General features: G+C 41.9%; 1 protein-coding gene across 1 annotated transcript in view; it reads right to left on the bottom strand.

Moving 5' to 3' along the window:
• Positions 1 to 13,832, bottom strand: part of POLR3A (RNA polymerase III subunit A) — a 143,072-nt gene that overhangs the window by 126,957 nt on the left and 2,283 nt on the right. Inside the window, exon 2 of the mRNA XM_073596832.1 lies at positions 8,078 to 8,213. Within this exon, the coding sequence (XP_073452933.1) occupies positions 8,078 to 8,213 (136 nt within the window). The remainder of the gene's footprint in view (positions 1 to 8,077; positions 8,214 to 13,832) is intronic.

Here is a 13,832-nt window from a genome sequence, read left to right as displayed (position 1 = left end):
CCCCCGGTGCCTGCGGCGGTCGGCAAATCCTCCCTGGCGATTGGTGGTGAGGGGGAGGCCATCCATTCGTGGCCCCCCCCTCACGATCGCTCCTGGCCAATCAAATCATTTCCCTGCCTCTGTATTGTACACAGAGGCAGAGGAAATTATGTCATCTCTCCTCGGCATTTTCCGTTGCCGAGGAGAGAAGACTGTAATGTGAGTGCACAACACACACACACAGTAGAACATGCCAGGCACACATTACACCTCCGATCCCCCCCAATCACCCCTCCCCCCTCCCTGTCACACTGACACCAAGCAAGTTTTTTTTTTTTTTTTTTTTCTGATTACTGCATGGTGTCAGTTTGTGACAGTTACTGTGGTAGGACAGTTACTGTTAGCCCCCTTTAGGTCTAGGGTACCCCCCTAACCCCCCCTAATAAAGTTTTAACCCCTTGATCACCCCGTTGCCAGTGTCGCTAAGCGATCATTTTTCTGATCGCTGTATTAGTGTCGCTGGTGACGCTAGTTAGGGACGTAAATATTTAGGTTCGCCGTCAGCGTTTTATAGCGACAGGGACCCCCATATACTATCTAATAAAGGTTTTAACCCCTTGATTGCCCCCTAGTTAACCCTTTCACCACTGATCACCGTATAACTGTTACGGGTGACGCTGGTTAGTTCGTTTATTTTTTTATAGTGTCAGGGCACCCGCCGTTTATTAACGAATAAAGGTTTAGCCCCCTGATCGCCCGGTGGCGATATGCGTCGCCCCAGGCAGCGTCAGGTTAGCGCCAGTACCGCTAACACCTACCGTACACCTCCCTTAGTGGTGTAGTATCTGAACGGATCAATATCTGATCCGATCAGATCTATACTAGCGTCCCCAGCAGTTTAGGGTTCCCAAAAACGCAGTGTTAGCGGGATCAGCCCAGATACCTGCTAGCACCTGCGTTTTGCCCCTCCGCCCAGCCCACCCAAGTGCAGTATTGATTGATCACTGACACTTACAAAACACTAAACGCATAACTGCAGCGTTCGCAGAGTCGGGCCTGATCCCTGCGATCGCTAACAGTTTTTTTGGTAGCTTTTTATTGAACTGGCAAGCACCAGCGCCCTAGTACACCCCAGTCGTAGTCAAACCCGCACTGCAGTAACACTTGGTGACGTGGCGAGTCCCATAAGTGCAGTTCAAGCTGGTGAGGTGGCAAGCACAAGTAGAATCCCGCTGCCACCAAGAAGACAAACACCTACCGTCGTGCCCATAATGCCCTTCCTGCTGCATTCGCCAATCCTAATTGGGAACCCACCACTTCTGCAGCGCCCGTACTTCCCCCATTCACATCCCCAACCAAATGCAGTCAGCTGCATGAGAGGCATTTTCTTTATGTCCTCCCGAGTACCCCTACCCAACGAACCCCCCCAAAAAAGATGTTGTGTCTGCAGCAAGCGCGGATATAAGCGTGACACCCGCTATTATTGTCCCTCCTGCCCTGACAATCCTGGTCTTTGCATCGGTGAATGTTTTGAACGCTACCATGCACTAGTTGAGTATTAGCGTAGGGTACAGCATTGCACAGACTAGGCACACTTTCACAGGGTCTCCCAAGATGCCATCGCATTTTGAGAGACCCGACCCTGGAACCGGTTACAGTTATAAAAGTTACAGTTACAAAAAAAAGTGTAAAAAAAAACCACAAACAAAAATATAAAATAAAAAAAAATAGTTGTCGTTTTATTATTCTCCCTCTCTCTATTCAGTTCAAAGTACAAGGAAGTTGGGACTTTAAATGAAACAACTGGGTAGTGGAGGTATATGCAAATTATAATTTATTTGAGTAACATAAATACATAATTCATCTTGTATATAGCAGGGTTTGCATAGGACCTCTCTCTATTCTCTCTATTGTTCTGCTCTTTTTTACTGTGTTCTATTCTGCAATGTTTTATTGTTATTATGTTTTATCATGTTTGCTTTTCAGTTATGTAATTTTTTATACTTTACCGTTTACTGTGCTTTATTGTTAACCATTTTTTTGTCTTCAGGTACACCATTCACGACTTTGAGTGGTTATACCAGAATGATGCCTGCAGGTTTAGGTATCATCTTGGTATCATTCTTTTCAGCCAGCGGTCGGCTTTCATGTAAAAGCAATCCTAGCGGCTAATTAGCCTCTAGACTGCTTTTACAAGCAGTGGGAGGGAATGCCCCCCCCCCCACCACCACCACCACCGTCTTCCGTGTTTTTCTCTGGCTCTCCTGTCTCAACAGGGAACCTGAGAATGCAGCCGGTGATTCAGCCAGCTGACCATAGAGCTGATCAGAGACCAGAGTGGCTCCAAACATCTCTATGGCCTAAGAAACCGGAAGCTACGGGCATTTTATGACTTAGATTTTGCCGGATGTAAACAGCGCCATTGGGAAATTGGGGAAGCATTTTATCACACCGATCTTGGTGTGGTCAGATGCTTTGAGGGCAGAGGAGAAATCTAGGGTCTAATAGACCCCAATTTTTTCAAAAAAGAGTACCTGTCACTACCTATTGCTATCATAGGGGATATTTACATTCCCTGAGATAACAATAAAAATGATTTAAAAAAAAAAATATATATGAAAGGAACAGTTTAAAAATAAGATAAAAAAAAGCAAAAAAATAAGAAGCACCCCTGTCCCCCCCTGCTCTCGCGCTAAGGCGAACGCAAGCGTCGGTCTGGGGTCAAATGTAAACAGCAATTGCACCATGCATGTGAGGTATCACCGCGAAGGTCAGATCGAGGGCAGTCATTTTAACAGTAGACCTCCTCTGTAAATCTAAAGTGGTAACCTGTAAAGGCTTTTAAAGGCTTTTAAAAATGTATTTATTTTGTTGCCACTGCACGTTTGTGCACAATTTTAAAGCATGTCATGTTTGGTATCCATGTACTCGGCCTAAGATCATCTTTTTTATTTCATCAAACATTTGGGCAATATAGTGTGTTTTAGTGCATTAAAATAAAAAAAAGTGTGTTTTTTTTCCCCAAAAAATGCGTTTGAAAAATCGCTGCGCAAATACTGTGTGAAAAAAAATAATGAAACACCCACCATTTTAATCTGTAGGGCATTTGCTTTAAAAAAAATATATAATGTTTGGGGGTTCAAAGTAATTTTCTTGCAAAAAAAAAATAATTTTTTCATGTAGTCAAAAAGTGTCAGAAAGGGCTTTGTCATATGCCCATGGCCTGTGTGAGCAATATATCATTTAGTGACAACTTTTTGTAATTTTTTTTTTTTTTTTGTTTGTCATTATTCAATCACTTGGGACAAAAAAAATGAATATTCAATGGGCTCAACATGCCACTCAGCAATTTTCTTGGGGTGTCTACTTTCCAAAATGGGGTCATTTGTGGGGGTTTTGTACTGCCCTGCCATTTTAGCACCTCAAGAAACGACATAGGCAGTCATAGATTAAAGGCTGTGTAAATTCTAGAAAATGTACCCTAGTTTGTAGGCGCTATAACTTTTGCGCAAACCAATAAATATATACTTATTGACATTTTTTTTACCAAAGACATGTGGCCGAATACATTTTGGCCTAAATGTATGACTAAAATTGAGTTTATTGGATTTTTTTTTTAGAACAAAAAGTAGAAAATATCATTTTTTTTCTAAATTTTCGGTCTTTTTCCGTGTATAGCGCAAAAAATAAAAACGGCAGAGGTGATCAAATACCATCAAAAGAAAGCTCTATTTGTGGGAAGAAAAGGACGCAAATTTCGTTTGGGTACAGCATTGCATGACCGCGCAATTAGCAGTTAAAGCGACGCAGTGCCAAATTGTAAAAAGTGCTCTGGCCAGGAAGGGGGTAAATCCTTCCGGGGCTGAAGTGGTTAAATGAACTACAGTACCAATCTATTCGTAACATGTTACAACCTGAATATGGGTGTAACATGTTACAAAAGGAGAACTTATCCTTTAAAGTGGTTGTAAACCCTTTTAAAAAAATGCAAAAAACAAAACAAAACAAAAAAAAACACCTGCAAGACAAAGGCATAATGAACTAGTATGCATAGCATACTAGCTCATTATGAATTACTTACCTGAGATCGAAGCCGCCCGCAGCGGTCCTCGTTCACCACTCCGGTGGCCGACATCTCCCCGGGGGGTTACATCCAGGTATCGCAGCTCCGTCGCTGTGATTGGCCGGAGCCGCGATGACGTAACTCCCGCATGTGTGCGTAAACCGCCGGTAACAACACAGTACAACTGAAGCAATGGCACGTACGTGCTATTGCTTCAGTTTGCTTAAGTGCGCGTGTGCCAATGACATCCAACAGCCAAAATTAACATCCAAATTAGCTATAGGTAAGCTTAATTATAGGCTTGCCTGTAGTATAAAGTGGTTGTAAAGGGTTTACAACCACTTTAAGGGATCAATTGCTCTTGGTGAGTTAACCCCCAAAAGGGATATAGTGTTCAGATGGAACTCACCAATGTACATAATATTCATCTGCTGCATCCTATATGGACTCGTCACTTCATAATATTTTGCACTAATGAATTTTACACTTTGCATTTTCCAAAATTTCAAGCCAACGACTGGATGACTTCTAGCACTTTATAGGATTTCTGCACCTTCTCTACAAAATTTTCACAGGTTAAAAAAAAAAAATAAATAAAAAAAAAAATAAACATATTGGAGGCACAATTTAGAGGTATACATGCACTTTTTGATGGATATACTTGCATTTAATAAGTACAGAAATAATTTTTTTATTTTGTTGAATAGTTTGGGGGGTTAATTACTTTTTTGAGCACTATATTTTTGCTTTATCTTTAGATATTATCTCAGCAGCTTGTAGAAGGTGGAAGGATTATCAGTATGGAAACCATTAAAGTGAGGGGAAAAAAGTATTTGACCCCCTGCTGATTTTGTACATTTGGCCACTGACAAAGAAATGATCAGTCTAATTTTAATAGTAGGATTTATTTTTACAGTGAGACACAGAACAACAAAAATTAGTGAAATAAGTATTTGATCCCCTATCAGCAAGATTACTGGCTCCCAGGTGTCTTCTATACAGGTAACAAGCTGAGATTAGGAGCAATACATTTAAGAGTGCTCCTAATCTCAGCTTACCTGTATAAAAGACACCTGTCCACAGAAGCAATCAACCCAATTCCAATCTCTCCACCATGGCCAAGACCAAAGAGCTGTCCAAGGATGTCAGGTACAAGATTGTAGACCTACACAAGGCTGGAATGGGCAACAAGACGCCAAGCAGCTTGGTGAGAAGGTGACAACAATTGGTGAGATTATTCGCAAATGGAAGAAACACAAAATAACTGTCAATCTCCCTCGGTCTAAGGATCTCAAGGCAGCTGGGACCATAGTAACCAAGAAAACAATTGGTAACACACTACGCCGTGAAGGACTGAAATCCTGCAGCACCCGCAAGGTCCCCCTGCTCAAGAAAGCACATGTACACGCCCATCTGAAGTTTGCTAATGAACATCTGAATGATTCCGTGGAGAACTGGGTGAAAGTGTTGTGGTCAGATGAGACCAAAATCGAGCTCTTTGGCATCAACTCAACGCATCATGTTTGAAAGAGGATTACTGCCTATGACCCCAAGAATATCACCCCCATCGTCAAACATGGAGGTGGAAACAATATGCTTTGGGGGTGCTTTTCTGCTAAGAGGACAGGACAACTTCACCACATCAAAAGGGACGATGGATTGCAAACCACAGTATGATGTCACTACCCTGGCTCTCGGCTTCATCCAGAGAACAGGCTGCATTCAATCAGAAAATTAAAAGCATTCTCCGAATGGTGCCCATGCTGCGTGTCCGACCTCCTGTGTTCAAAATCCATCAGGCCGGCTGCTCAGCCTGGGAACCAGAGGCAAGTGGAGATAGGTGAAGTAGCAGTGTCTACTTCAGGGATTTCCAGGGGAATTGGTAAGGTATGTTATTTACATACAGTTGATATAAAAAATGTCTACATACCCCTGTTAAAATGTCAGGTTTCTATGATGTGAAAAAAAAATGAGACAAAGATAAATAATTTCAGAACTTTTTCCACCTTTAATGTGACGTATAAACTGTACAACTCAGTTGAAAAACAAACTGAAATCTTTTAGGGGGGAGAAGTAAAAATAAAAAAATAAAATAATGTGGTTGCATAAGTGTGCACACCCTCTTATAACTGGGGTTGTAGCTGTGTTCAGACTTAAACAATCACATTCAAACTCATGTTAAAAAGGAGTCAGTACACACCTACCATCATTTAAAGTGCCTCTGAATAAACCCAAAAAAAGTTCAGCTGTTCTAGTAGGTTTTTCCTAACATTTTCTTAGTCGCATCCTACAGCAAAAGCCATGGTCCGCAGAGAGCTTCCAAAGCATCAGAGAGATCTCATTGTTAAAAAGGTATCAGTCGTGAGAAGGGTACAAACGTTTTTCCAAAGCGTTAGATATACCATGGAACACAGTGAAGACCGTCATCAAATGGAGAAAATATGGCACAACAGTGACATTACCAAGAACTGGACATCTTTTCAAAATTTATGAAAAGACGAGAACAAAACTGGTCAGGGAGGCTGCCAAGAGGCCTACAGCAACATTAAAGGTGCTGCAGGAATATCTGGCAAGTACTGGCTGTGTGGTACATGTGACAACAATCTCCCATATTCTTCATGTCTGGGCTATGGGGTATAGTGGCAAGACGGAAGCCTTTTCTTTAGGAAGAAAAACATCCAAACCCAGTTAAATATTGCAAAAACACATCTGCAGTCCTCCCAAAAGCATGTGGGAAAATGTGTTATGGTCTGATGAAACCAAGGTTGAACTTTTTGGCCATAATTCCAAAAGATGTTTGGTGCAAAAACAACTCTAAACATCACCAAAAGAACACCATACCCACAGTGAAGCATGGTGGTGGCAGCATCATGCTTTGGGGTTGTTTTTCTTCAGCTGGAACAGGGGCATTAGTCAAGGTATAGGGAATTAGGAACAGTTACAAATGCCAGTCAATATTGGCACAAAACCTTCAGGCTTCTGCTAGAAAGCTGAACATGAAGAGGAACGTCATCTTTCAGCATGACAACAACCCAAATCATACATCCAAATCGACAAAGGAATGGCTTCACCAGAAGAAGATTCAAGTTTTGGAACGGCCAAGCCAGAGAGCCCAGACCTTAATGCCATTGAAAATATGTGGGGTGATCTGAAGAGGGCTGTGCACAGGAGATGCCCTCGCAATCTGACAGATTTGGAGTGTTTTTGCAAAAAACATTGGGCAAATATTGCCAAGTCAAGATGTGCCATACTGATAGACTCATACCCAAAAAGACTGAGTGTTGAAATAAAATCAAAAGGTGCTACTAATCAAAATATTAGTTTAAGGCCTCTTTCACACGAGGGATCCGTATGTCCGTTTTTCATCCTTCCGTTTTCGGATGAAAAACGGACATACATTCATCCCTATGGAGCGTCGGATGTCAGCGGTGACATGTCCGCTGACATCCGACCCCGCTCCGATCCGAAAAGTGTAACGGAGGAAAAACCTACTTTTCCCTCCGTTTTCGGATCGGATCGGATGACGACGGACACTATGGACCGTCATCATCCGATCCCCCCATAGGGGAGAGCGGCGCTCTGACAGGTCCGTCGCTGCACAGTGTGCAGCGATGCACCTGTCATCTTCCTGCTCAGCGGGGATCGGCGGAGCGATCCCCGCTGAGCAAGCGGATGTTCACGGGGCGGATCATGACTGATCTGCCCCGTGTGAAAGAGGCCTAAGGGTGTGCACATTTATGCAACCATATTAGTTTAGTTTTTTATTTTTATTCCCTCTGCCTAAAATATTTCAGTTTGTTTTTCAACTGAGTTGCACGGTTTATGGGTCACATTAATGGTGGAAAAAGTTCTGAAATGATTTATCTTTGTCTCATTTTTTTTACATCACAGAAACCTGACATTTTAACAGGGGTGTGTAGACTTTTTATAGCCACTGTACTTGTATTGGTCCAAGCTCGAAAAGGCAGTACAAGTAATTAAATTTAATAATAAAACACAGATGTTACAATCAACCAGCAGTCCATACTGACATACCATGCGATGATCCAGTACTCCATAAGACAAAGGTGTGCGGCTGTTGTCTTGGCTGTACAGGCTCTTGCTTACCACCTGAATGTGTGCCTGCTGTCTCATCTGCTCTGCAGACTTTACGCCAAAACAAATGTGGCTTCTGGAGACCAAGACAAAAAGAAATAGTGAATTTGAGGTCAGTAGCTCGACTGATACAAATATTGAAGTTGAACAGCTAAATACACAGAAGATATACTGAACATATATGTGAACTGTTTAAACTGCCAAATGATTTGTGTTACTTTCCATTCTGAGATTTATACAGCTCTGCCTCGTAGCTTAGCCGTGTCTAGCAGGACAAAATACCTGATATTTCTCCTGCTACAGTTCAGTAACATTTTCAGGTCTTGTCCCTCTCCCAGCTTGTTACTGGAAAAGCAGCACACCAACTCACTCTGCCAACCTGCTCTCTTACCATCAGCATACACCTTGCACTACAGTACAACTCAGTGGCTCCTCGTGCTGCTTCTCTTTCTTACAGTCTGCACTCTGATTTATAGAGACTGCAAGAGGGCGATACCAAGTGAAATTCAGGTACGGTACTTTTGCTACTTAAATTTAAGTACATATTCTGTGCAAAATTCACTTTAAGTGGCCCACCCCTCCTCCTACCATAAAGAAACAGTCATCCTGGCACACAGATCAGGCCAGTGATCTGTCGAGAAGTACCCCCCATCGAATAGTGCCCGCGAATGCGCAGGACGGAGCCGCACTTCAGCTGATCAGCTGGAGTGATGTGACCATGGCGCATGCGCACATCACAGGAGGCATCTCTCGATGGGAGATAACATTTCACGGCCACAACTGAAACCTATACAAACAGCGGGGGAAGACCGTAGTTCTCACATTGTGCCTCGTTGTTGCGGGGCGGCTTTGCAGTGTGCTAATGGTCCAGTTTTGTCTGTGTTGGCCGGCCGGTTTTGCCTGTGTGAAAGGGCAGGTTGCAACAGACAAAACCAGCTCGTCAAGACAGCCACTAGCCGCCCTCCAGCAGCAGCAATGCACAATCTGAGAACTACGGTCTCCCCCGCTGTTTGTATACGTTTAACCTAGGGATGCACCAAATGGGTTTTTTGGGGCCGAAACCGATACCGAAAATAAATCTTCCTTGATCCCGAAAACCGATACCGAAACAGCACCGAAACCAAAAAACGTTTTTTTATATATTACCCAAAAAAATTATTGGATATACAAAATTGTGTTGTATTCGTTATATTATTTATTTTCAACTTAATCATTCATTTTATGAAGAAAAGAATACTACAATCCAGTAATGTCAAAAAGTACTTTAATAAAAAGTAACCCACATAAAATTGGACAGTGGACACAGAAGATAAAAATAAAATAAAATAAGACTGCAGTCAGTGCACACTGCACCACCATACCAAATCAAACAGTCATAAAAAAATTAAATTAATAATAATATAGAATAATAATAATAAATATTAATATAATAATAATATAAAAATGCCGAAGACTGACTTTGTTTATATTTTATTAATTTCCAACTTACATCAGAACTAGTAATTCAGTTCTCTCTCCGTAAGGTGTCAGCGTCTGGATGTGCGATAAGTGTATGTATGTAGCTGCGGGTTACATACATAGTCAACCAGTTGACCGCACTGTGTTCCGGCCCCGGGTATGGGTGGAGACATCCTGGAACACAGACTAGTCTACAGCAGCGGTGCTCAGCCAATCACAGCATGCAATGTAGACTAGTCTGTGTTTATGCAAGTCACCGCCCATACCCCGAACACAGTGCGATATAGTACTGTAGTATGTAGACAGCCACAGATACAGAACATACAGTTTTGCATTTGCACATACAGCGGGCTGACAGCTTAGGGGGAGACATAGTTTGGCCCAACAGCAACAAACTATGGTACAGTTGTTCAAAAGCTGGAGTTCTCTCTTAAATTGAAGTGCAAAAAACTGTAGAAGAACTACAATGAACAACCAACAAATGGCACAAGTAGACAATTGGAACATACTAGGTAGTCATACTGTGTTGTATGTTCCAGTTGTCCAATAGCACAGTCCAATACCAATTCATTTACCATGTTCAACATGGTAAATGAATTGGTCTATGCTACGGATTTTTAAATCTATTTCAGTAAAAGTGGCAGATTTCACTGTAACAAAATCTGTTCAGCTTTCTCACAGGAGAGACGGTTTCTCTTCTCATCAAGAATATGAGATGCTAGACTGAATAGTCTCTCACTATCTGTACTGGTGCTTGGGGTAGATAAATATCTGCGTGCAATCTGTGCAAGCAAGGGAAAACGTTCTTTGTTGATGCGCCAGTACTCAAGGGGATTGTCGCTTCTGGCAATAGGCTGTTCAGCTAAACAAATGTCCATCTGTTGGGTAGCTGCACTTGTTGTGGCACCGCTATGGATTGGAGTGCATTTGTGTAAAATTTCTTCAAACATATTAGATATGGAGGGAGTGTGCTCCTCTTCACTTGTATGCGACCGCTTCTCACTTTCCTCTGTGCGACACCTCGAAACTCCTTCACTAGATGCGTCCACCACCTCCATTTGTGCCAGTATTAATTCCCGTGCACGCTGCTTGTATGCTCTTTAAATCGAGGCTCTAGAACTGTTGCAATGCAGTACAGAGGGTTGGACTCGGTGTCTTGAAACCAGTTGGTAACGGCCTCCTGTAGAGTGGTTTTAGCCATTTTTAACGCCATGGTCTGTTTCTACCTCTTTTCCAAGCAGACGCTTCAGTGCAGCAATCAAGGGGATAACTTCAGCAATGGAAGCATTAGCTGAGCTTATTTCTTTTGTTAACTGTTCAAATGGAGATAGAAGAGACAAACTATTTTCAACGTCCACTGATGTGCACTCGGTGTTGCTGGCAGCTCGTAATCTGCAATGTATGCAGCTAAAACACGCTTTTGTTCAAAAAGCATATATGTAGCATATAGTAGGTGCTGTTCCAATGAGTGGCTACATCTTGCTGCAGTCGTTTCGGTGCCATTCTAAACTGCAATTGCAAAGCTTGTAATCTGGAATAAGCAAACGGAGAATGCTTAAAGTGACCCACAATTTTTCTTCCTTTTGATATGATATCAGATATGGTGCGCTGACTCAGCAATCCTTCATTCACAGCGAATTGTTGCATGTGTGCCATGCACGGTATGCTTTGAAGTTCACTGTCCTCCATTGCCTTTGCCATGTTCCGTGCATTATCTTGGACAATCAAATGCATTTTAGACTTCTCAATGTGCCAAGTATCAAGCATGGTTTTTAAAGCATCAGATTTTGCTGCTCCAGTATGTGATCCAACAAACTCACGTGTGTTAAGTAGGATGTTTTGCAATTGAAATTTGTCATCTATCCACTGCGCTGTCAGGCTGAGCATGCTTGTTGGACTGACATCTGAACTCCAAATGTCGGTAGTAAAACCGATTGCTATGATGTCGGTAGTCATGAGCTCCTGAACGTGTTTTCTAACAATGCTAAAGAATTCATGTAGACTGGTATGTGCAAATTAGCGTCTGCTTGGTAGTGAGTAACGCGGCTCAATATGTTGCATGAGCCTACAGAATCCAACGTCCTCCACAACAGAGAATGGCTGGTCGTCTAATGCAATAAATTCCATAATTTTAGCTGTAATGGCATGAGCTTTGGGACTGTCACTTGCATATTTTTTAACCTTTTCAAACACTGTGGCCACAGATGGTGTTGAGCCTGAGGCACTTTTTGAAAGTGGCGCTGTTTTCTTGTAATCAGAATGCTGAACTGGATGAAGTGTTCTCAGGTGGTGTATCAAACCTGTTGTTGAAAAATTCTTTGGCACTGTACCCCCTCTTGAAATTTCTGTTGAGCAAAGAGTACAGATTGCAAATTTGGGGTCTTTATCAGAAAATGTAAAATATTTCCACACTGCAGACATGGGGGTCCACCTTTGCTGGTAACGTAGAATAATATAGAATGATTTATAGTGGGAGTGAAATCTGGGGGGGGTAAAAAAAAAAAAAGGACGAAAATCAATTTAAACGCTAAACCCCAGGAGGCAGCTTTAAAAAATAAAAACTAACCGATCCTTTTTTTTTTTTTTTTTTTTTTTATGGTGCTGCTCTTGGCATGCAAGGTAGTTATGTCTGCACTGCAGTACATCTGACTTGTACCAAAAAAATATAATTGAACTGAATAAATTTGATCTAAAATGGAATGGATTGCTTGCAATGCAAATTGCAATTGCATGCTTTGTCTCAGCGTAGTATTATAAGTTATATAGTTATACGACACTGACAACAAGCACATGAATTTTTTAAACATGGCAGTACGCAATAAATATAATTATTATTATATATGAAATATAATATATTAATAATTATATTTCTTGCATACTGCCATGTTTAAAAAATTAATGCGCTTGCTGTCATGTCAGTACTGTATAACTTATACTACGCTGTCAAAGTGACACATTCAATAACAGCAAGCGCATGAATTTTATACTGTATACTACAGAATAGCTAAAAAAAGAAAAAAAAAAAAAAATAGCCTCACGCAGTTGTTGCAGATTTGTCGGCTGCACATCCATGATGCGAATCTCCCTTTACACCACATCCCAAAGGTGTTCTACTGGACTGAGATCTCGTGACTGTGGAGGCCATTGGAGTACAGTGACCTCATTGTCATGTTCAAGAAACCAGTGGTGAGATGATTTGAGATTTGTGACATTGTGCATTATCCTGCTGGAAGGAGCCATCAGAAGATGAGTACACTGTAGTCATAAAGGGATGGACATGGTCAGCAACAATACTCAGGTAGGTCGTGGAGTTTAAACGATGCTCAATTGGCCCAAAGTGTGTCAAAAAAATATCCCCCACACCATTACACTACTAGCCTGAACCATTGATACAAGGGCAGGATGGATCCATGCTTTCATGTTTACACCAAATTCTGACCCTACATCTGAATGTTGCAGCTGAATTTGAGGCTCATCCGACCAGGCAAAGTTTTTCTAATCTTCTATTGTCCAATTTTGGGGAGCCTGTGTGAATTGTAGCCTCAGTTTCTTGTTCTTAGCTGACAGGAGTGGCACCCGGTGTGGTCTTCTGCTGCTGTAGCCCAATTGCTTTAAGGTTCCATGTGTTCAGATATAGTATTCTGCATACCTTGGTTGTAACTAGTGGGTATTTGAATTACTGTTGCCTTTCTATCATCTCGAACTAGTCTGCCCATTCTCCTCTGCAATCAACAAAGCATTTTCGTCCACACTACTTCCGCTCACTGGATATTTTCTCTTTTTCTGACCATTCTCTATAAACCCTAGAGATGGTTGTGTGTGAAAATCCCAGTAGATCAGCAGTTTTTGAACTATTCAGATCAGCCTGTCTGGCACCAACAACCATGTCACGTTCAAAGTCCCTTAAATCCCCTTTCTTCCCATTCTGACACTTGATTTGAACTTCAGCAAGTAGTCTTCACTGCGTTTAGATGCCTAAATGCATTGAGTTGCTGCCATGTGATTGGCTGATTAGCAATTTGTGTTACCAAGCAAATGAACAGATTTACTGACGTGGACAGTGAGTGTATGCCACTAGCACACCAAGGATTCTCCAAACTGGTCCAAAGCTTTATTCAGCAGTCACATTATATTTACAAAGACGTTTCAGAGCTGTGCAGGGCCCCCCCATCACTAGCCTAAGGAAGGGGCCCTGTGCGGCTCTGAAACATTGCCTTTATAAATAAAATGTAACTGC

The sequence above is a fragment of the Aquarana catesbeiana genome, linkage group LG08 (assembly GCF_042186555.1).
Source record: "Aquarana catesbeiana isolate 2022-GZ linkage group LG08, ASM4218655v1, whole genome shotgun sequence".
NCBI lineage: Eukaryota > Metazoa > Chordata > Amphibia > Anura > Ranidae > Aquarana > Aquarana catesbeiana.
The sequence above is the reverse complement of the archived record's forward strand: the minus strand, read 5'-3'. Positions and strand labels throughout refer to the sequence as shown.